This window comes from Dipodomys spectabilis, unplaced genomic scaffold, assembly GCF_019054845.1.
Source record: "Dipodomys spectabilis isolate Male_0828 unplaced genomic scaffold, ASM1905484v1 ptg000006l, whole genome shotgun sequence".
Taxonomy (NCBI): domain Eukaryota; kingdom Metazoa; phylum Chordata; class Mammalia; order Rodentia; family Heteromyidae; genus Dipodomys; species Dipodomys spectabilis.
Genome location: NW_024870683.1, coordinates 20375359 through 20399344, shown reverse-complemented (window position 1 = coordinate 20399344; position 23986 = coordinate 20375359). Strand labels below are relative to the sequence as shown.

The window sequence follows — 23986 nt, the reverse complement described above, 5'->3', positions numbered from 1 at the left end:
CCCGCGGCCGCCCCGCGCCCCGCCCCACACCCCGCAGCCCCGCGCCCCGCCCCGCGGCCGCCCCGCACCCCGCCCCGCCCCGCGCCCCGCCCCGCACCCCGCAGCCCCGCGCCCCGCCCCGCGGCCGCGGGCTCCCGAGCTCTCAGGGGTCCTGCGCGCCCGCGCTGCGCCCAGCGACTCGTGCCATCTAAAGCTAGCGACATTGCCCTCTGTGCCTGAGACCGAGACGGGAACCCATGGCAAGACGGGCAAAGTGGCCCCTGTTTGCACCGCGAAGCTCGGGCGCCAAGGGCCAGCCAGAAGTGGGTGCGCGGCGTGAGCCTGGAGCTAACGCTGAGACTGACTCCGAGTCTGTGGCCTCGGACTGGAGCCCGTCCTGAGCGAGGGCAGGATCGCTGGCAGGCCTCCACGAGAGTCACAAGCCAGCTTACCCACCGGTTTCCCGGTCGTGGTCAGATGGAGAGAGCTAGGCAGGGTAAAAAGCCCAGCTCCTCGCCCCATCTCACGGCCCTACCCTCCCGTGCTTGCTTGAGTGTTGTTTTTGTGTGGTGGAGCGGTGGTGCTCCCTAACTCAGCCTGCCCTTCCGTCTTGCTACTCACTTTACAAAACTGCTATCACGAGGAGAGAATGAATGGTAGCTCATCCCTGGAAGTCTAGCACTTGGGAGACTTGGCAGGAGACTAGGTCCAGGCTAGCCAGAAGCAACATAGCCAGACACACACACACACACACACACAAACACACACACACACACACACAAAAAAAAAAATTGGGTCCATTATTACATGTAAAGTTTGAGAGATTTTTCACTAAACCATGACACTCATTTTTGTAAATTATCTTGTCAGAACCCACTTGAGTAGTGCAAAAGGTAATTTATTGGCCTGTGTAGCTTAAAAGTGCAAGGGTCCTTAACCTAGTGGCTCAAACGACCCAAACAAGAGCTTCAGACTTACACTACATCTCCTTGTTCTTCAGTGGTAGCTGGAATCTCAGGAAGGAAAGTCCTGTGCTTTCACTGTTCCAGCCTGACCAACACACTAGGCAAGAGAACCTCCTTCCTAACTGTTCAGCAAAATTCCCCAAAATGGATCTCACTGGCTGAGATAAGGGGTACAGCCCAAACCAATCACTACTCAAAAGGAAGGATGTTTTGCAGTGCTCAGATTAGCTGCTCTGGTCAAGATGAGCTCTTCAGTCAGCCTCACCCCTAGTAGATGCTAAGGGGTACCCCTAAATTCTATCTCAGAACTGCTGGGAGTGGTGCCAGCTGATGATTCTAAATAAGTGTCTCATCTGTTAAATGTGTGTGTGTGTACACGTGCATGCACGCACACACACAATGTTTCAGGAGCTCCAGATGAGATCATCTTGAAGTTTTTGTTGTTAGTTTGGGGTTTTGTTGTTTGCCTCTGCACATAGTGGGCAAGTACACTCCCACACAACTACATCCCCCCCCCCCCCCAGATCTTTATGGCAACTCTATCACAGGTCAGCTCTTCCCTCTCCTGATAACCACTACAAGTGCAGACTTTAAGCACATGCACTAGAAAACTTTTAGTATGAGAAAAACCTCCATTTTAAGGACTATTTCTGAGAAACCCAAACTAAGACACTCAAAAATCATGATTGGGGCAAGAGAATATATGGAGGGAGTTCCCAAAGGAAGATCAGGATGCTGCTACCAAAACGGGGAAAGTGGTAGTTTTTAAGGAGGTAGTATTTAAAACTACCCTTAGCTATCTGTCCCAAAAAAATCACCCAAATAAGATTAGGGCTAAAAAAGGGGGAATCACAATAAATACATGTGAAATCCAGAACTTATGAGAACTTATGAAAACCTTTACTCACACTGGAAAACCTAGTAGAAATGGGTGCATTCCTAGATAATCTCAACCTATCAAAATTGAGCCAAGAGCATGTAAGCTATTTATACTGATCTACAAACAAGTGCTGAGATTGCAATTAAAGAAATCTCCCAACAAAGAAAATCCCAAGACCCAATGGATTCATAGCTGAATTCTACAAGATCTTTAAAAGAACACCGGTACTCCTCAAACTTTTCTACAAAATAAAAAGGGAAGCCATCACTACTAAACTCATTCTATGAAGCCAAGTCCCCAAACCAGAGACAGACAGACACACAGACACAAAGGGAATTATAGGCAAATCTCTTTGATGAACATAAATGAAAAAGTCTTGAATAAAATACTTAGTAACCAAATTGAACTACTAATAAAAAAAAAAGCTATACTGGTTTCATCCCAGGCATGCAAGATTATCTATAAATCGATACTAATATAGTATATAAACAGAATCAAAGACAGAAATCACATGATTATCTAGATGCAGAAAAAGCCTTTGATAAAATCCAACATCTTTTTTATAATAAAAGCATCTGTAAAAGCCAGGAATAGGATTGTTTTCAAGGTACTTTTTCCTGTTAACTCATCCAAGTTGATTACAAGTGGAGTTTTATTTAAAATAAATAAATAACATTTCTGGCCTGCAGGCAATTACCCACCTAAAACCTGTGTAACTTAGGTTCAGATTATAGTTCTGATTATCTAAAAGATCCCATCATCTTACAGAGATGAAAGCCGGAAAAGTAATTAGGTTAATAGGTTATTATATTTGGCCTTATCCCATATTTAAATATGGACTATCACATTTTGCTAATAAGATTAACTATACTTCATATACACAGGTGTTTATAACATTTGTCTGCCTCAATGCACAATTATAACTAGACAGTGACTGTTTTACTTTCTATCACACAATAGCTACCGCTGTTCATACCAATGTCTTATAAAGTCAATTTTTCCTAATTTCTATAGAGCTTTTACCCAATAATTTCTATAGAACTTTTAGTGAGGGGCCAGGAGCCTGATTCTTATACTAGGTGCGTGTTATGTGAGCACAACTGGCTTCTACTTAAACAAAAAAATTTAATGTCCCCTTAGTCTCTCTCTCACACACATGAATCTCAAAGGGAACAAGTGATTTTTCTAGACAAATTCAATAGCCCTAAAATAGTTAAACGTCTAATTGTAACTATTTTTTAATGTTAACATTAAAAAAATCTTTTGTACTAATTTTACTGCTTAAGATTCCAGGCAGGGCAGGGCACTGGTGGGTGGGCTGAGACCTAGGGTATCTGCGTTTAAAGTCAACCAGGGCAAGAAAGTCTGAGAAATGGGTAATTTTGAGGTATGGGTCAAGTGGTAGAGTTCCAACCATATGCATAAAAGCCGAACAAACATGCAAGACCAATAGTTCAAGTCCTAATACTTGCTTGCACCAAAAAAAAAAAAATTCCAGGCAGGATATCTAATAGGCTTATGAAACTGCAACTCATAATCTATAGAACTAGAATTCATTAGGAAGTAAGACCACTGCAGAACGTTAGTAGTATGGTATCTCATAACACAGGATAAGGATGTAACCCTAAGGGTAACTTTGGGACCTCAGTTACAGAACAGGTGGTGAGTGGAGGCAGTACATTAACACTATCCACCCATGAGTACCGATCTTTCCAAACTGATGTGATTGACAGCTCTACAAGGCAGCACAAGAAACATTTCCTAGAGGAGCCCCAGCACCTGGTAGAGTCCTGGGGTTCTCTACCCAGGATTCTTCTCCAGATGTTTCTAAAATTGGAGGCTTGGGTTTTTGTTTGGGGGACTGTATAGTGCCAATAAAAATACTAAATTCTTGACAAACACTTGTGACAAGTTAGTCGAAAAATAAGTGTTTTTTTTAATTGGGCATTTGTTAGAAATAGAAATTTTAGCCTAAAAAAACCATTCTAAAAAAAGTAATGGATGCAACTGGATAAAGCCTGTAAGCCTAGCTACTCGGGAGGCTGAGATCTGAAGATCGTGGTTCAAATCCAGCAGGAAAGTCCATGAGACTTGTATCTCCAATTGACCACAAGAAAACCAGAAGTGGCGCTGTGGCTCAGTGGTAAAGCACTAGCCTTCAACAAAAAAGCTCAGGGACAGCACCCAGGCCCCGAGTTCAAGCCCCACAACCAACAACAGCAAAGAATGGATGCATAATACATTTCACTTAAGTTTACAAAAATGAAAATAATTATAATACTTCAGGATTTTAGAACTGTAAAAAAAAGAACTCTAACAATAATTCAGTGAAATCCTATCACTATTTTACAACTGAGGCAATGGAAACTGTCATTCACAGGTTAAATAACCAGGTCTGGTTAAATTAGAAAGGATTGAACTCTGCAGAGATCTCATACTTGAGCTGAGCCTTTTAATTTTTATTCTTTGACAGTTATTGGGGTTTGAACTCAGGGCCTCATACTTGCTAGGCAAGTGCTCTACTGCTGAGCCATGCCTCTAGCCTTACTTGCTCTAATTTGTTTCATATTGGGTTTAGCTCTTTTTGCCCAAGGCCAGTCTTGGATCTAGTAGCTGAGACCATGCCTATCAATGGTCCATGCACCTCCATACCTACTTGGTTTTCTGGGATAAGGTCTTGCTGACTTTTTGCCTAGGCTGGTCTCGAACCACAATCTTCTTCTACTAAATAACTAGGATTACATTACAGGTTTGCAACATGTCTAGCCTAGGACTCAGTTTTTTGTTTTTGTGTGTGTGTTTTTTTTTTTTGTTGGTCACGGAGCTTGAACTCTGGGCCTGAGCACTGTCCCTGAGCTCTTCAGCTCGAGGCAAGCGCTCTACCACTTGAGCTACAGCACCACTTCCTGTTTTCTGGTGGTTAATTGTAGATAAGAGTCTCACAGCCGTTCCTGCCCAGGATGGCTTTGAACCACGATCTTCAGATCTCAGCCTTCTGAGTAGCTAGGATTAAAGGCATTAGACACCAGTGCCCAGCTAGGACTCAGTATTTTAAAGAAATTTTTTACTCTAGAAACAGCCTACATATCTGCTGTGCTTCACCAATCTTTTAAAATTATGTAATATAAAAGCAGTATTTTAATATCTCAAATGCCATACCAACCAACATGACATATTACAACCATTTTATTAACATGAAACAGTAGGAATACTGATTCACTACCACGAAGGATTATTAATATTCGGGTGCCATACCATGTTTGATTCAGTCAAAATGTTTCATTTGCTTTTCCACAGTATAAAAAACATTTATATATTTCAGTGGGTGCGAGAACAGCACACAGACATGCATATTTTCTTCCTAGTTTCAATGCATGTAAATGCTCTCATGTACAATGGAATTTTCACCACTTAAGAACTTTGTAGAACAACTTCCCAGTATCCTTTTTCTCTTCTTGTGAGAGGATTAAAAAAAAAAAAAAAAAGACCAATCCTATGGTACGAATGATTTTTTTTATAAGTTTTCCTTCTGTAGAAATTTTGCACATAATTTTAGTCCTATAAATGAGACTGTAGTGAGATCATCCTACAAGGACATAGGGTAGACACTCTCGTGGAGAGCCTCAGATCTTAGCACACATACTGAGATGATGGGCAGTAAGAGAGCACAAGTCCTAGCAGAAGACTGTCCTAGAGAGGTTGTTTTGAACATATTCAATCCTACAGTGACTTATTATGAAGACAACATGATTGTTGAAAACTTCTGCTAAAGAAATGTGTCCAGAAAGACACAATAATATAATTAAATGCTGTTATGTGAAAAGAGGCCATTAAAGCAGAAAAATGTATGACAAATAAGGGAACACTCATATTAAAGAATAAACACAATACACAAAATATTTAAATGGTATCTAATAAATTTTCATGTCAAAAATTTTAACTAAACATATAAAAAATTTTAATGGCAACTAATAAATTCTCATGTCAAATCTTTTAACAAATTCACAAAGATTATAAAAATTGAACCATCATAAATGTCTTAGGTATAAAGTTTGAAGGGAAGGTTGAAACTTCTACATTATTCTGTTTAATCAAATATTTGGCAGATTTTGGTTACTACTGAGGAGCAGGTGATACATTTGTTATGGAAAGCACATCACAATGAAGGTGGGCGGGTGCTGGCTGTCGGCTTCCGGTCGTCTTCAGTCATCCACAAATGTGAGCCTCCCAGGGCCCTCATTCTTCATCCATCTCCTGTATCTCTTCCATCGAGGGTCATTTGCCAATTTTTTCTTTAATTCTTCCTCTTGTTCTTGTTTGTACACCTGTAAGTTTAAGTAACAGTAAATGGCTTTACAAGGCAAAGAGAGACACCTGCCATTAGTTTTACGGCATTTTTATATTTTTCAAATACAACATTAGGTAAAGTTTCCAACAACTGTACTGACTTGTGTACAGAAGATATTCATTGAAAAATAATAACCATTGCAACATTCAGTGTCTTGAATAAAAAAAGAATAACTTGTCCAAGAATACTTCTTTTTCTTTGAGATAGTCTCTCTGGGTAGCCCTGAGCTTCCAAATCCTAATCCTTCTGCCTGGGTCTCCTGAGTGCTACTGATGTGTGCCACTGTGCCTGGCTTGAAGTAGCACTTTTTTTGTTACCCATTTCTGTTAACTAAGGAATGCATTCTTTACCTCATTGAAGTCATGAATAAGCTCAGTTTAAATAGCCTAACAATGCCTCTTTACAACTCTACAATTAATGTCCAAAATTAAAGAATCAACACTTTAATTCTTATAAAACAGTACACTATAAATTTAACTCACTCTCAAATTTGTGGGACGTTAATCTAGAAACAAACTGATTTTAAATATATACATTTGCCTCCAAAGTGAATCAGTATCTATTTTTTAAAAAAGCAAAAACAAAAAAAACACAAAAAACAGTTTGAACTCAAGAGCCTCATACTTGCTCAGATAAGTTGTTTGAAGCGAAAGAAGGGGTGACATTGTCTAAAAAGAAATGTACTCATTACCTGACTTATGAAATGGTAATCCTTCTGCATATCATATTTATAATAACAATAAAAATATACATAATTGTTGGTTTTTCTTTTTTTTTTTTTTCAATACTGGGGAATGAACCCAGAGCCTCCAATATGTGAGACAAAACTCTACCATTTGGGTCAAACTACCAGTTCTTCAGGGTTTTCAAACCTTGCCTGGGTTGGTCTCAAACCCTCAATGCTCCTTTCTTCACCTACTGAGTGGCTGGGATTACAAGTGTGGCACCACCAGGACCAGCTCAAAAAAAGTTTTTTAATTCAAGTTTCCAAAGAATGTTATATAAATTACACAGGTTAAAAACAAAGAACATCAGTATTTCTATAATTTTTAGTGGTTATCAATTGAAGCTAAATGGTCAAGCATTCAAAGCCAATCTCATAGCAACATCATCTGTTACAAAGATATATTACTTGTACATATTAGGAATTAATGGCCCATACAGAATATGGTAATTCATATAACTGATAATCTCATATATGATAATTTAGCCCCACACAGCAATCTATAATGTAGTTTTTTGGGTGTTTTGGTTGGTTGTGGGGCTTGAGCTCTGGGCCTGGACTCTTCCCTGAGCTCTTCAGCTGAAGGCTAACCCTCTACCACTTGAGCCACAGCACCACTTCCAGTTTTCTGGTGGTTAATTGTAGCTAAGTGTCTCACGGACTTTGCTGCCAGGCTGGCTTCAAACTGTGATCCTCAGATCTCAGCCTCCTGATTAGCTAGGATTACAGGCATGAGCCACCAGCGCCCGGCTATAATGTAGTTTTAAAGGAGAAAACTTTTCAAATAGTTTACTACCCATATTTACATCGTTTATAAACAGGCTGAATATATTTATTTGCCAAAAATCAGTCCATTTATGTTAATTTATTTAAATATACCTTGGACCAAAAGACCACTTTCAACTAAATCTATTTAGGACATTATATATAAAAAAGTAACTATGAATTTTTTTTTAAACCATATACCAGTGGCTCATGGCTATAATCCTAGCTACTCAGGAGACTGAGAACTTGCTTCGGTAGAAAAGCAGTGAGACTCCATCTCTAATTAACTAGCAAAATGCCAGACTAGAACCTTGGCTCAAATGACAGAGCACCAGCCACGAGAGAACGAGCTGAGAAAGTGAAAGTGTAATGCCCCAAATTCAAGACCCTATACCAGCACCAAAAAGAAAAAAAAAAAAAAAAAGAGAAAAAACATCATCTTTCAAATTTTTCAAGCTTTTAGTATGTTCTATTCTTGTATCTAATATGATAATTTCTCGTATTTGATATGTTTCAGAACCTGGAACAGCATTATCATGATGAGACTGAAAGTCACTCTAATGCCGTGGGTAGTAGGTAATTTAATCCCTTCAAAATAGTTTCTACAGTTGACAGTTATAAAATGAAGCATTTAATAAAATGCTCCAAGTTTAAAGGCATTGCAGAATGTCAATTAAATTTAAAAGTAAAGTAAAACTTTCTAGGCGTAGAATATTTTATAGAAAATTCTGTGCTCCATTATTTTGAAACAGTTATTTCAAAGTACCCCATCTCTTATTCTCTTCCTTCCTCCTTCTTTTCAATTAATCAATCTCTGTGGCTAGGCTTTCATCACTGGAAGCAAACCTGGGACAGACATTTAGCACAATGTAAAGTTGTTTGAGCACCCTTGCAAACACATTGTTCCAGTTTCCATTGTTCCATGCAACAAATGAGACTAAGAATTAGTTGAATCAGAGAATTTTAAAGACAAATAATAACATCCAGCAGAATCGAAACTCACCTCATAATTCTCCTTTATCCAGAGCTCCCGTTTAAGAAAAGTTTCTTTCTGATGATCTTCTAGGCTATCAAACTGGGATTGTGACATCTTCATAGACTTACGAATGATGTATAGTCTCTCTTCCTCCCCATATTCTTTGCCTTTGATGTTAAAATTATAGATCCACCGGCAATACCAAGCCATGTATGAGCACAGGTGAAAGGGAGCCAAGAGGATTTGAAACAGCAGCAGATCTCGTATTTGAGGTTTCTGGTAGCCTCCTTTTATATCTATTTTACTTTTTATAATATTCTTTATGATGTTCTCCTCCTCATCACGAACTTCCTCTTTGGTCTTCTTGTTTCTGCCTTTTTCTTTGGCTTTTTTGAGCAGTCCCTGCTGCTTGGCGATCTCTGTTGCCTGGATTCGGTATTTGGGCACTGTGGCTAAGTAGCTGATTGCTTTATTGTAGCTATTCCACCAGCTGAAGTACTAGAATATTAAACAAAGAAAAATGGACCCGATTTAGTACCAAAATTCACCTAAGCTGAAAGAATAATAGAGACTCTATAAATACAAGCACCCAGGAAACCCACACTGATTTTTGAAAAAGGAACCCAGCCAGGCCTGGTAGGGCACACCTGTGGTCTAAGCCCTCAGGAATCGGACACAAGAGGATGGAGAACTGAAGGTCAGCCCCGGCTAAACTGCAAGATCAAATCTCAAAATAACAACAAAAAAGAAAAAGCAATAATAGTAACAAATCTCAAAGATTTTACTTTAGTAGTAAAAGATCTGTCTCCATTCTCCCTTGAACTACAACCTACTTATAAGAGGAAGAATTCAATGGCAAAAACTATTTGGTGAGAAATTATTGTAAAAATTCACAGGATATAAACTTGGGCAACTTTATTACTTTTTTTTCTTTCTGTGCCAATCCTGGTGCTTGAACTCAGGGCCTGAGCACTGTCCTTAAACTTTTTTATGCTCAAGACTACCAACCTATCACTTGATTCACAGCTCTACTTTTGGCTTTTCTGGTGGTTGACTGGAGTTAAGAGTCTTACAGACTTTCCAGCCCTAGCTGGCTTTGAGCTGAGCCACCAGCACCTGGCAATGACACATTTTTATTCTTTACCTAGCCATATACTACAATAATCTACTATTTGGGACTTGAAGTATGTTTATTTAAACAAGAAAGCATTAACTTTATATTCAACCATGTAAAGGGTTTTTATTGTCAGAAAATGCCTAGCTCCTCACACTTTTTTACCTCATACATTTGAGTTCCTATTTCACTGGATGACACCAGCAGTTATACTATCGGTACACTGAAAAGTTATAGCAAATGTATTAGAAAGAGAGAAACAGAAGATACTAGGATATTTCACTGTCTAAAACAACAATGTCTAAATATCCCTGCTCTCCCTTTCAAAGGACAATATTTCTACAAAGCTGATCCATTTAAAATACACCACCCTACTCTCCAAGGGGAATTCTCTTGCTACAGAAATTAAGCATCAATTCTGGGAATTAATCTTAAGTAATTGTTGTAAACAGCTTGTTCTAGTCACTTGTTCTTTCCCTCTAAAGGAGCAACATGCGAGGTGCAGTTAGTTTAAGCACATAACTCAAGGGAAAACTCATGCAGGCTGAAGTTTCTGTGCTACTTAAAAACCATATAAGCCGGGCACCAGTGGCTCACACCTGTAATCCTAGCTACTCAGGAGGCTGAGATCTGAGGATCACAGTTCAAAACCAGCCTCGGCAGGAAAGTCCGTCAGACTCTTATCTCCAATAAACCACTAGAAAACCGGAAGTGGCGCTGTGGCTCAAGCGGTAGAGTGCAGTGCTCGCCTTGAGCTGGAGAGCACAGGGACAGCGCCCAAGCCCAGAGTTCAAGCACCATGACCAACCAAAAAAAATAAAAATAAACACATAAAAATTCCTGTACATTTTCTAATCTATCTCAGTGGTTTTCACCCTAAGCAGCATCTCTCAAGGCTTGCAGTAATCCTTACAAGGGTGTTAATTACCACTTGCTTTAGTGGATAAGAGCCAGGAATTGTTAGGCCATATTAAGGAGTTCCTCCTTTTCTCAAGTTTGTAAGACATCAACCGAAAAATTTTTTTAAAGTAAATGATGTCACCTGACTGTCACAAGACAGACACCATAGAAGGATCCTGAGAAAGGACAGAAATAGCTATGTAATGATGGTCATCAGTTTTTCTCACCGACAAGGATTCCAAGACTGCCAGCCAGTTGCTAGGATAAGTGGATATTTTTCTACTACCAAAAAAAAAATTAATCTCAAATGAAAGTAGAATGTTACAAAAACATACTTGTGTAGCTTTAATGTGTAACATAGGCAATGTGTACATGTTTATACGTGGAAATACACACCTGAAACATTGAAACAGCACACACACTGACCAAAATCACTACTCTAACATCCACTTTAGGGGCTAAGCGCCTGCTATAGTAGTGGTAGTAATGGCTGTAGTATTCTTCTGGATGATCCAGCATGTAGTCGTAATCTTTTCGAGTTTCTTCATCCTGAAAAAAAATCACAGCATATCACTAAATGGTCTCAGTATATAGTTTGTCGTCAAATCTAAAATCTTCTAATTATAAAAATTTTTCTAACTAAAATAATTATAATTGTCACAATCAAAAAATTTCCCAATACTCTTCTTCAAAGGCAGACATAAGCTTGTTTCTAGGACTTTAATTCTTGAGTAGTAGACTTCCTAGAAATACTGTAAACATTAGTCAAGCATTATTTTTGCTAGTACTCCAGTTCTAGAATAGTGCCATGTTCCTTCTGTTTAAGAGCATGTTGATAACCTTCCTGACAACTGTTTATTTCATGTGTGTGTGTGTGTGTATGTATGTATGTACGTGTGTGTATATATATATATATATATATATATATATATATATATATATGTATATATCCCCCAAATCAGGTTCCAGCCTGTGCAGAAAGCTTTGTTGAAAGCAATGATTAGACAGCAAAAAGTAGCTAAATCAGTCTCATCTTAAAAGAAACTCTGAGATATTAGTATAGTATAATAATCAAAGTCTAGCTTGGTGATCTTGTGCAAAACAGTAAGCATCTCTGAGCTTCATTCTTCCTTTGCAAAAACAGGTAGAACTAGCAGGGTGCCAGTGGCTCATGCCTGCAATACTAGCTCCTAGCGGGGAACCGGGGGAGAGATGGGCGGGAGGGAAGATGGGCTAAGACCTGATGAATCACAGTTCAAAGACAGGCAGGCCAGAAGTCTTCAAGACTCCAATTATGCAACAATAGTGCCAGACTGGAAGTGTGGCTCAAGCAGTAGAGTGCCAACTGTGAGCCAAACAAGTATGAAGCCCTGAGTTCAAGTCCCTGTACAAGTACAATAAAGTGGTAATTACTACCTGCCCTAATATGTTTACATGGTTGTTTTGCATACTGAATGGCATACATTGTACAAAAACATGTCACAAACATATAGTACTTAACCATTATAATACAGTGCCATAACCCAGTTCATAAATAAGATAACTCTTCTTACTCATATCAACTTTTTAGAAAGAATTACAGCATTCTGAAATGCTGCTTGGAATGTTCACAAATAAAATAGTTCTTAAGATTTTCCTACTTCTAATCAACTTCTAACAGGAATAAATAAAAATGTTTCACTGAGCGACCTAAATTGAGAATCTACTATAATATGTTATGAACCTTTTTCTTTAACTTGCTTAATTTCACAAAATTGTTAAAAGACAAGACCAAAATAAGTTATTTCTATATAAGTGCAATAGAAACCATTACAGAAACAACATCTTCTTTAACTTAGAGCATTTCTTTCTAGGTCCAACTATTTAGTCTTCATAAAGTTGAGCTAAAGACACTTCAAACTCTAACCTAGTGGCTTGCTAGTCTAGACAGATGCTCTAGGGTGTGAGGGCCTCCTATGTACCCCATCATGAGTAAGTTCAAAATAAGAAATTTACCAATGATAGAAATCTTCCCTGTCTTAATTAAAACCACCATGTATATTCTAGTAAGAATTCTGAATTTGAGGTATCAGGAAAGTTATCCTAGATTCACTAGATTGAGACATTTTTACCTCTCATAGCATATGAAATTAGGTAAACTGGTTATTTACATATAAATATATATATATATATATATATATATATATATATGGATTATTTTACAGAAGACCAGTGTAAGGACTGCCTGTTAAACAAGGAGGAAGCAGCCCAGGCTGATTATTGTCAAATCCACTCCTTTGTAGGTTCTCTTTCTTCAGAAACTGTGGCCGTTGCCATGTACTCCAACCATCAACCCACTGTTCTTCCTGAAGTTGTCCTCACATTTCAGCTAAAAGGGGAAGTCTACTGAGGTCTCACAGGGTCCTGAGGAACAAAGCCCACCTCTTTAAGTGTCTCATTTTTAGTATTTAGACATTCTTTCAAAATTTTTCCATTCCCCACACTCTTTTTCCTTTTGGGGGCTTAATTTTATAGATATGTCCTGCTTTTAAATCTTTGATCCTTTCATTCTTAGCATATGCCTTTGAAATATATTTCTTCAAACATGATTCTTCTTGTTCCAACAAGATTATATGTAATTTTTTTGCCCTTGTGCTGAGATATGAACTCATGGCCTCACACTTCAGCTTGCTTCCTTGGTTGGCACTCTACTACTTGAGCCACGCTTCTAGCCTTGCTTTTTGCTGATTATCTTTTAGAAATAGGACTGGCTATGAACCAATATCCTCTGGATTTCAACCCGAGAAGATGGGGTTGCAGGAGAACTACATATAATTCTGAAACCAAATGCCACGCCGAAACCAGATAACAATTACTCAACATCACTTCTTTCAGAGGCCTATATCTAGCATGGTTGACTGTGCTCCTCTGAGTAAAGTATACATCAAGACCTTTAGGTGTCATGGAAACCTGTAAGTTGGAGGCCACATGTTCCATGGCTAGCCATAGGATGTACATGTCACTGTCCCTAAGTATTTCACCCAGATCTTCCTCCAGGGTCACCATCTTCTCACTGTTGCCAGGTTTGTGACTTCGCCAAGCATGAAGTCCTCTAAGTGGGTAGTCAGCTAATGCTCTTAACAGCAGCAACTGGCTGTCTTCTCCACTGTTAGCAGAGCCTGAAGCTTCTACCAGAGCGCCTTAGGAAGTCCTCAAGCTCACCTTAACACTGAAGGACACAAGACATCTAACTTCTCCCAGGATGATTTCGTTTCCAGGGATCACCATAAACTTGTGATCCTGATTTGTTCATTAGAGACTAGAAAGTTGGTTACCTCCTTGTTATTATAGCATATATTCAATTTACTGAATTTTCACTGTTTTCTCTCCAAAATGAAGAAACTGATCTTAGGCTAAAGCAATCATGCAATTCAATATGTATTCAACATTGGCATAGTGTAGTAAAAGGAGTGTTCAACAGCTTTAGGTTAAAATCCTATTTTTAATATCCTATAAGGTTTAGAACACAAGAATATTGGGCCTCTTCCCCCCCCCCCCAAAAAAAAGAGAATAAGAAGGACCATCTTTCATTTTAGACACAACCAGAGAGCTTAAGGTACATTTTTATTTATAACACCATGTATTTTTTTTCCTCTTACTCAGAATTAAGGTAGCCCAAGAAGTATCTGTGTGTGTGTGTGTGTGTGTGTGTGTGTGTGTGTGTGTGTGTGTGTTTTAATCTCCAAGGCACCTTTCTAGATCTACACTTATCACTCACCCCATTTTTACTGCACTAAATATCCAAAGACCATTTCTGTCATTTGGTGTTTTCTTTTTCTTTTTTTTTGTTGGTCGTGGGGCTTGAACTCTGGGCCTGGGCACTGTCCCTCAGCTCTTCAGCTCAAGACGAACACTCTACCGCTTGAGCCACAGCGCCACTTCCGGTTTTCTAGTGGTTTATTGGAGATAAGAGTCTCACAGACTTTCCTGGCCAGGCTGGCTATGAATTGTGATCCTCAGATCTCAGCCTCCTAAGTAGCTAGGATTACAGGTGTGTGCCACTGGTGCCCAGCTTGTGAATCTTTCTAACTTAAAGCCAACCTTTCTTGTAACTTCAAGAGCTCCTAAAGAATATAAATGTTTCTGCCTCAGATAGACTTTTGTGGCCCTAGGGATAGAACCCTTAGCCTTCTACATGCTAGGCAAGTGCTTTACCACTTAACCCTACCCCCTGCTTTTGGAACACTTTTATTACACTTAGTAGCTATTTACTATAGCACTTATCACATTGTAACCATAGAATTTTTTGGTTTTCTTTTTGCTTTTACTTTAGTATAAATTTCTAGAAAGTAGATAAGGTGATTCATTAACCTCTGTACATCCAGGGCCTGAACACAGTGCTTGGCACCAAGTAAATGTCATTTCAAAAATTAGTAGAATTTGTAAAGATTTTGCCTAACTATCTCTCCAGTCACACCGGTGTCCAGCTCACCGACAAGGCTGGACGGGGTTGTGATTACATCACAAAAACTTCAGCTTCGCAAAAATGACTGCTTGAATTCATAGCTTATAAAAATACACTAATGTGGCTAAAATATCTTAAACCTTAAAACAGCTTAATATCTTACCTTTCAATAAGGTAGTACTTTCTCTTTCAGCAATAGTGTGGATCTTAAGGTCCCAGGGTGAGGAGTTCCAACTTCTTGCCAAAATCAAAACCTTTATACTTGTTTCTTCCTCCTCTCTGTCCTGAGCCTTGACAAGCAGGGCAATTAATTCCTTGACTCTAATCTCTACAGGAATAAATGGTGCTTCTGCTGGTGTCCATCCACTCCCAATCCTCTTGGGCATATGCAGGAGGACTGGAACAAACCACCAAAATCTAGATCAAAAGTGAACAAGAGGAAACCCACAAGCAAAGACAGCACTGAACCCTTTCTTCTCTTTGGAAAATGACCCCTCCCCAGAGGAAGGAGCACTACATTCTTGCCCATGAAGGAGCAGTGCATCGTCTCAGCTCAAAAGTATAAGTGGCAATAGTATGATTTTACAGCAAGTTTTACATAAAATTTTTCTATTACACAGAATGCAGAAACCATTTTTGGATAGTTAAGGCCAGGAATCAAATAATAAATGAAAATTTAATCATATTTTAAGCACGTACACACACACACACACACACACACACACAATGCTTTTCTTACTTTTTCTAGGCCATTACATCTACCAGAGAGGAAGAAAATGAACTGCTAACTGTTCTACTTCCTTTCTTATTCTCTGCCCACCAGTCACTAGTGCAACTACTTTTTCGTTCTACAAAGTCTCAACAACTTTCATGGTTTGGATTATAACCTATATACTAGTGGCACAGCTATTCTTCCTGCCTCCTCCTCCTTTCAACTACATCCTGAACAGTTTCTAAATGTAACATAAACATCTCCAGTTCGACATGCTCAAAAACTAAGTTGGTTCCTCAGTGTTTCTGTTAATTGCATCACTATCTACTTGATCACCTAATTTTTCAAAAACCATTAGCGTTTTCTAATCAGCAAATAATGACACAGAAAAAAAACAAATGGAAAGCAAAGGAAAGGAAGAAGAGAAGAAAAAAAGGAGGGAAACAAAGCAAAAAAAGGAAGGGGAAAGGGAAGGGGCAGGGAAAGGGAAAAGGAAGAAAAAAAGAATGGGAAAGGGGAAGGGAAAGCGAAAGGGGGGAGGGAGAAAAGAGAAAGGAGAAAGGAGGAAAGGAGAAAGGAGGAAAAGGAGAAAGGGAAAAGAAAAAGAAATGGCTACAAGGATAGAAAAATAGAAAAATACATTAAGGAAATTAAAGCAGAAGGCCTTGAAGACCTTACCAAATGTTCCAGGAGGAGGAAGAAATAAGAAGCAATTGACAAATCCTGAGACTAGAGTGCGACTGTTCATCTTTTCATAAGAACTGTTTCAGTACCTAGGCTAGTACACATATTAATCTTATGATAGTGGAATGAAATGGAGATGGGGAAATTATATAGTGAACAGTGAAGAAGAAATCCTAAGTATAGCTTTTAAAGAAGCAAAATGAAGTGAGAAGATTAGAAAATGAAACCAAGAGATACTCAAGTTACAAAAGAGTCAAGACCATACCAGGGAATATACCATTTTTGCCCTCCCTAACTAACTTTATATTGCTCTGAGATTCTGGAACAAGCCAGATTACCATTTTTCTACTTTAAAACCAGTCTTAACTATTCAAAACATAAAGTTTGAATTCCAAAACAGAGCTAAGTAACTGATCATCTAATCTAAAACTATGTTCCAGTCTGCTGAAATAGTCTCCCTCTCATGAATCCCACAGACTTCCAACCTAAAAGTGGCAGATCAGGGAAAACATGGCAAGTAAAGGTCTCTGCAGCCAGGCACCAGCGGCACATGCTTTAGTCCAACCTACTTAGGAGGCTGGGATCTAAGGATCAAGGATCAAATCTGGCCTGGATAGAAAAGACCAATTAACTACCAAAAAGATGGAAAAGAGCTGAGGCTCAAGTGTTAGACCTCCAGCCTTGAGTGAAAAAGCACAGGGGTAACACCCAGGCCCTAAGTTCAAGCCCCAGTACTAGCATTTCACAAATAAAAAGGTCTTTGAACTCTCGTTATGCCTCAGAATGCTCCATTTACCCATGACAAATCTGCATGAGCTGAATTAAAATATTAGCTGCTGGAGATGTAGTTGAGTGAAAGAGCTCTTGCCTAGTATGTGTGAGGCCCTGGTTTAATCCCCAATATGGAGTGGAGGGTGAGGTGATGGTATCTGTCAACTGTTCAAGTCATTAGTTGCTGGTGACATTATATGTCACCACAATTAAACATAGTAAAGAATAATGGCTGAAATTAAGGTTTCACAACAGAAAAATCCAAGTGCTACCACACCTTCTGGACCCTTAGGGAAAAAAATCATTATCAAACATGCCATTCCTTCCTACTACACCCAGGAAAGAGTCTAACCCCTTCTTTACAAGCATTCCAAGCAGTCATATCCAAAGTAGGCGTTTGAAATGAAGACTTTATTTGTAGATTATAATCTATCAGTTTACTTAATTTGGCCATTTATCAACATCAGCATCGTAAGTGTAATAGAAATTTACATAATATATTTCCATGAATGCCATTGTCCAGTATTCGTGGGGATTAGTTCCAGGACAATGCTGATACCAAAATCTAAAATGCATAAGCTCCTTACATAAAAGCTATATTTCAGGCAGGGCACTAGTTCCTTATGCCCATAATCCTAGCTACTCAAGGAGGCTGAGATCTGAGGATTATGGTTTGAAGCCAGCCTGATCAGATAAATCTGGGACTCTTATCTCCAATTAACCACCAAAAAGCTGGAAGTAAAGTAGTGGGTCAAGTGGTAGAGTGCTAGCCTTGGGTGTAAAAGCTAAGGGACAGCACCTAGGCCCTGAGTTCAAGCTCTAGTACCAGCATACACACAAAAACAGTATTTCAATATAAGCTGGCTGATTACTTAATACTGAGAAAATGTAAATAGTTGATATATTAAGTTGTCTAGAGAATAAAGACAAGGAAAAAAGTACATGCTCAGTATAGACACAGTATTTTTTTCAAGTATTTTCCATCTGTAGTCGTTACACCTATAGATGGAGGACCTATGAAAAGAGAGAGCCAGCTCTGCCCAATTATTATGAAAGCCTCATTAAAATTTGGACGAATAAAGAACAGAAACACTAATAAGTGTAGCTATTTTTTTTTCTAAAATAAAAAATCCTTGAAAGAAATATAAAAGAGGGCTGGGAAGGTAGCTCAGTGGTAGAGCGCTTACCTTGCATGCATGAGGCCCTGGGTTCGATTCCTCAGCACCACATAAGCAGAAAAAAAAAGCCGGAAGTGGCGCTGTGGCTCAAGTGATAGAGTGCTAGCCTTGAGCTGAAGAGCTGAGGGACAGCGCCCAGGCCCAGAGTTCAGGCCCCACTACCGGCCCCCCCCCCCAAAATGTATATATATTGAATATATATATATACTATATATATATTCAATATATATAAAAGAACCTTTAGTAGAGAAGGTGAACAAAATATAAGAATCTTTAGTAGAGAAGGTGAACAAAATACTCATTCATCACCATGCTTCCCAAATTATATCTCTTTTCTGAAACAAACTTAAACACTCTTGTTTCTGTTGACCAGGTTTTTCTTCCCTCAGAAATGTCCCTTTCCTGGAGGAGTTGTGGCTCGAGTAATAAAGCACCTGCCTAGCAAGCCCAAGGCCCTAAATTCAAACCCCAGTATCACTGCCTCTCCCTTCCAAAAAACTCTCAACAGAAATGGCCTTTCATTGTGAAATTTTCCAGATCCAGCTCAAATCTTCTCTAATCCCCCAAGGAGAAATAATTGCTTCCTCTCTGTGTTGCAGTATAATCCACACATACCGTTATAATCTAAGTAAATAACAACCAAACAATAAGTATTTGTCTCCCTTGTTATATTAAAAGCTTAGTCAGGAACTGAGCCTTTTCCATTGCCATGGTTTGCTCTGCAGCACCTATGTCAGGGCCGGTTAGGGGAACTCCCAATAACAGCAACAAGGCAAGGAGTTCAGTATCCCCTGTATGTTAAGTCCTACCACCTCAGACTGTTTTTGTGATGCTTCCCTTAAAAGCAAGGCTGGAGTAGGTTCTCCTTCTGCATCTCTTCATCGTATTTGCTAACTCTCATATCATCAACATTCCTCTGATGCTCATCTTGTGATCTTACAAAATGCTGTCACTACTACTTTCCTATTTTCTACAAGTCAGTTTTCCAAAGTACATCTGTTCTATTTCTATATCTGTTTGTTTCCCTGACATTTCTTTTATTATCTACACTTAAAAAAATGGCAACTGTTCTCACCTAAAAACACAAAACTCCCAAGAACATTAAAAGCCGAAGTGTAATTTTCCCTTCTATAGTAATTTTTTATTCATAACTATGCAATTTATATATCTATGCCACTCTTTAAAAGTACAAGTAAGCTGCACATGTCAAAATCCCAGATACTTACTGATAGAAATTCCATTCTACCTGAGTCTGTTTTCAGATGTGTTTAATTAAATGATATTTACTATGTGATGTGCCAGACACTGTGTTAGGCGCTATGGATATTCACCTCAAAACGAGAAACATGGCTTACTGGGGAGGGGCTTCTCAACATTTACAGTGCAGTGATAAGTGCTATAGCCACATTAAGAATGGGACTAGAGTGTTCCACCTCAGGAAATGCAATGTTGACATAATAAGAGTCTATTTACCGCCAAAGTCCATGATTTCCCTCAGTTTCCGGTAGTCAAATAAGTGAAATGCTATGCATGGTCTTAACCTACACAGCAGTGTAAATCATAATGAACTTTAAGTATTGCTGAGAGCTAGAACTGCAAACTACTTGGGACTGTGAACTAGGCATGACTTGTTGAGAGCACCTGACTTCCATCGTTACTCATCCTACTTTTCCTGCTTTTCCCAGACACAGGCCAAATCTTTTGCAGCTAAAACAGTGATGACCAAGTGTGTCTTTTTGTCTTGTCAACTACACTTAATTTTTGTTAGTGTACTCATTGTAACAATATCCATCAAACAACCCCCAAATCCTCTCTCAAAGGAATCTTTATTTGACCAAATCCATCTCAGTATGTTTTGTCTCACACATGATCCCCATTTTGGTTGTGATTTATCAATATCCAGAGCTAGGCTTCTGCCTGCCAATTTTATTGTAAAGCCACTGGAACGCATTTTCACTATTTTACCTAGCTAGCTCTTAGCAAAGTCCACCTGGATTTATTACCCCTCATAGCCTTTTTCCAGCCCAAGGGTACAATACAAGCAAAGCAGTGCTGACATCTCCTTTGCCCCAGTGGGATACTTTGCAAGACAGAAGGCCTACCAAATGGGATGGCTCTATTCATTCAGTCTTCACAGATGTGACATTCTCCCTTATGACAAAATTTAAATCAGGCTGCTTGTTTGTCTTCAGTAACTTTTTTTTATCCCCCTCACAGTAAAGTCCATGTCTTTATTCTAGGTAAAGGCAAGTGTAATGAGGAAAACAGATCTTGGAGGTGCTCCATTTGAAAGCTGAAGCTATGTTCATCTCTGTAAATTCTTAATAGAAGAGTTTTTAGAGTTCTGTTGGTTCTGATTCTCAAAGGACCAGACTATCTACAGACACCCTTTCTCTCACAGAAAACTTCTATCCTCTTTTGTAGTGCGTTGCTATAGAATATTCCATCAGTATGACTGTTTCTAGTTCCCAGTTTAGAGGTAAGTATCTGTAGCCACCACAAATGTCCTGTTAAAGTCAAGTAAAAGTATTACTTTTACTGGACATACTAGTTTTTAGCTGGCTAAATTTAAGTTCCTTGCTTTTAGCTGGATGTTGATGGCTCATGCCCATGATCTGAGCTAGAGGAGGCTGAGATCATTCAGAATCAGCCTGGGCAAAGTCCACAAGGCTCTATCTCCAATTAACTAGCAATAAATAAATAAATATTAACAATTAAAAAGCTGGACTGGAGGCATGGCTTACTGGTAAGGCACCAGCTCTGAGAGCACAAGGCTCTCAATTCCAACCCCAGTACCAGCATCTGCTCCCCATCCTGCCCCCCCACAAATCTTTGTTCTTGAGTGGAAAGATTACTTTTAGCTAGTTCTAAATTTTTCAGGGTTAAAACCTTTAGAGGGAGCCAATACAGAACCATCAGCTTAGTCCTCCAAAATCATCTCTTCAAGAAAATGGCAAAAATATTTAGAGTTGTAGGGACTCTCTCAGTTTGAAAGAGCTTACCAATATGCTTCCCATTCACCAAAAACTATCCACCTCCAGCCCCACCAAACCCAGCAGAAGGCAATTCTACTGGTCTCTCTTCTGGAAGTTCTCCATCTAGGCAAAGCCTAGCTAGTTCCCTTATATACCAGCAGGGCTTTGGCACAGTAACAGGTGGGCTGTGTGCACCATAAGCTCTTCTGCCAAAAAAAAAGGAAGGAAGGAAGGAAGGAAGGAAGGACGGAAGGGAGGGAGGGAAAGGAGAGGGAGGGAAAGGAGAGGGAAGGGAAGGGGAGGAGAGGGGAGGGGAAGGGAAGGAGAAAGGGAAGGGACAAGAAGGAGAAAGGGAAAGGAAGGAGAAAGAGAAGGGAAGGAGAGTGAAGGGGAAAGGAGAGGGAAAGGGAGGGGAGGGGAGGGGAGGGGAGGGGAAGGGAAAGAAAGGTAGACCCACTGGTTGGGGTTTCCTGTGTTGGGCTGTCCAGGATAGTGAGCTGCTTCTCCTTTTTCTCAGTCTGTTCTCACACTCTATCTTAAATAGTAGGCAGCTAAGCTCCAGCTTCAACACTTTCCCAGCTTCCTACCTATAGCACAGTGAACTGACAATAAAAATTAAATCTCACTAACAATATTGAGAATTTAAGCACATCCATTTTATGACTGAATTACCAGAACTACTCTGGACAGCATGGAGGGATCTAATTCTGTGAACAGTATTTCCAGTTCTGTAATACTAATCTGAATAAACAATCGGGAGTTATAGTGTTTGCGGTCAAATATAACATATAATGCATATATTATATTCACTCAAAGTAGTTACTGAAAGCAGACTATACAGCAACATGGAAAACCTTGCCTAGGAGGTGGAGGAGACTAAAACAAACTACAACTATAATTGTTGTTGTAATAGCATGATAGGGTTTTTAAAGCAATAATCAATGAACTCACTTGGTGAGTTCTTATGTGGTTTTAGTGTACTAGAAGCAAGCTAAATTTCCCTGTCCCCATTCTTTGTCAAATAACTAAACAAATATCTGACATAGAATACGTCCTTCTTGAAATTCTCAGTGTTTTACTGGTGTGTAGGTCCTATATAGGGGGTTTCTCACACTTACCATCAATGCCCCATAATAACCCTGTGAGATTACCATGGCCTTCACTGTGCCTGTGTGAAGAAACTGCTACCCAAGGTCACTCAGGGGTGTCGAGCCAAGAGTCAAACACCCTGCCATCTGACTGGTTTGTTCACTGCTCTTCCCGGGTGTTTTTCCAGTTGTTTAAACCCAATGAAAATGTCACCATTTGTACCATCCTTCGAAGTCACACGTCTGCTAAATCAAATTGACGCAACCGCTGTGGTGCTCGGGTTTTGAAGGCCTATCCCGGCTTTCTCCAAGAGCCTGTGGGCACGAACCCGGACGAGGCTCAAACTACAGGCGTGAACCGTGACGGTCAAAAAGGAGGAAGGGAGGGCCGGGGCCCCAAGGCCTACGGCGAAGGCGGTTCCACTTCCCAGCCCAGCTCGTCCGGGGGCCGACTCGGCTCTTTCAGAAGCCGGCCACGTGGGGATAAAACCCGAGCTTCCGAAAGGTCGAGGTGACAGCTGCCCCCGGGGTGCGGAGGTCGCCGAGGCCCTGGCCCCGCGGGCCGGGGACCGGAAGCGCCTCGACCCCGCTCGCCCCGCGGCCGGCAGGCCTCACCTTGAGCGTCTCGTAGGCGGTCGCCACCAGCAGGAAAGCCTCGGCGCTGGGCGGCGCCCGCCCGGGGCCCTCGTCGCCGGGCTCGGGCCGGTAGCGGTCGGGGTGGTAGCGCCGGGCCAGCTGGCGGTAGGCCCGCGCGATCTCGGCCTTGCTGGCCGAGCGGCTCACGCCCAGCACCTCGTAGCAGTCCCGCGCGCCGCAGTACAGCCCCTCCACCAGGGCCGCCGCGGGCCGCGCCAGCAGCGGCACCAGCAGCAGCATCCAGAGCAGCACCAGCCGGGCCTGCCCCGCAGCCCCGGCTCCCCGGTGCCGAGCGAGCGGCGCTGCCATCCCCGCCTGGCTGGCTCGCGGCCCCGCCACCGCAGCGGCTCGCGCACTCCACCCGGCGCACCGGCCTCAGCCACCCGGGCCGCTCTCCACGTCAGCAGGAGGCGCCGCCTCCGCGCAGGCGCACTGGCGGCGCCGCGGCCGCAGCCACTTCCTCCGCGACGCGTTGCTAGGGGAAAAGGACGCCGTGGCCGCAGGGGCACTTCCGGTCGGGGTGTGGAAGGCTGTGTCAGGCCTTTCTTCTTGAAGTTGCTTGGCCTCCTTGTCGTCCACAATGCACAGCCAGGTCACACGCAGCCTATTTGTTCTGCATCATGACCACCGCTGCAGAAGGTACTCCGGGGTCTTACACCTTGCATCCCCTTAGCGTCATGAAGACAAGTGCATAGGGGTGTGTGTGTGTGTGTGTGTGTGTGTGTGTGTGTGTGTGTGTGTACCAGTCCTGGGACTTGACTTCAAGGGGTGTGTGTGTGTGTGTGTGTGTGTGTGTGTGTGTACCAGTTCTGGGACTTGACTTCAAGGGGTGTGTGTGTGTGTGTGT

At 40.8% G+C, this 23986-nt stretch overlaps 1 protein-coding gene across 1 annotated transcript; it reads right to left on the bottom strand.

Annotated features, from left to right (window-relative positions):
- Window positions 1–4992: 4992 nt before the first annotated feature.
- Dnajc25 (DnaJ heat shock protein family (Hsp40) member C25) lies at window positions 4993–23522 on the bottom strand. Its single transcript, XM_042695852.1, has 4 exons — window positions 23119–23522; window positions 11048–11200; window positions 8665–9135; window positions 4993–6149 (listed from the first exon to the last, which is right to left on the bottom strand). The coding sequence occupies exons 1-4, from the start codon at window positions 23446–23448 to the stop codon at window positions 6027–6029; spliced, it is 1077 nt and encodes a 358-aa protein (XP_042551786.1). The 5' UTR covers window positions 23449–23522; the 3' UTR covers window positions 4993–6026.
- Between the last annotated feature and the right edge of the window lie 464 nt (window positions 23523–23986).

Bases quoted from the DNA above. Each gene is read 5' to 3' on its own strand.
- Dnajc25 (XM_042695852.1), bottom strand. From the start codon at position 23,448: ATGGCAGCGCCGCTCGCTCGGCACCGGGGAGCCGGGGCTGCGGGGCAG. The intron at 11,201-23,118 runs GTGAGGCCTGCC...ATTTTTTTTCAG, and splicing joins CCGCCTACGAGACGCTCAAG to GATGAAGAAACTCGAAAAGA. The intron at 9,136-11,047 runs GTGTGTATTTCC...TTAATATTCTAG, and splicing joins GTGCTGTTTCAATGTTTCAG to TACTTCAGCTGGTGGAATAG.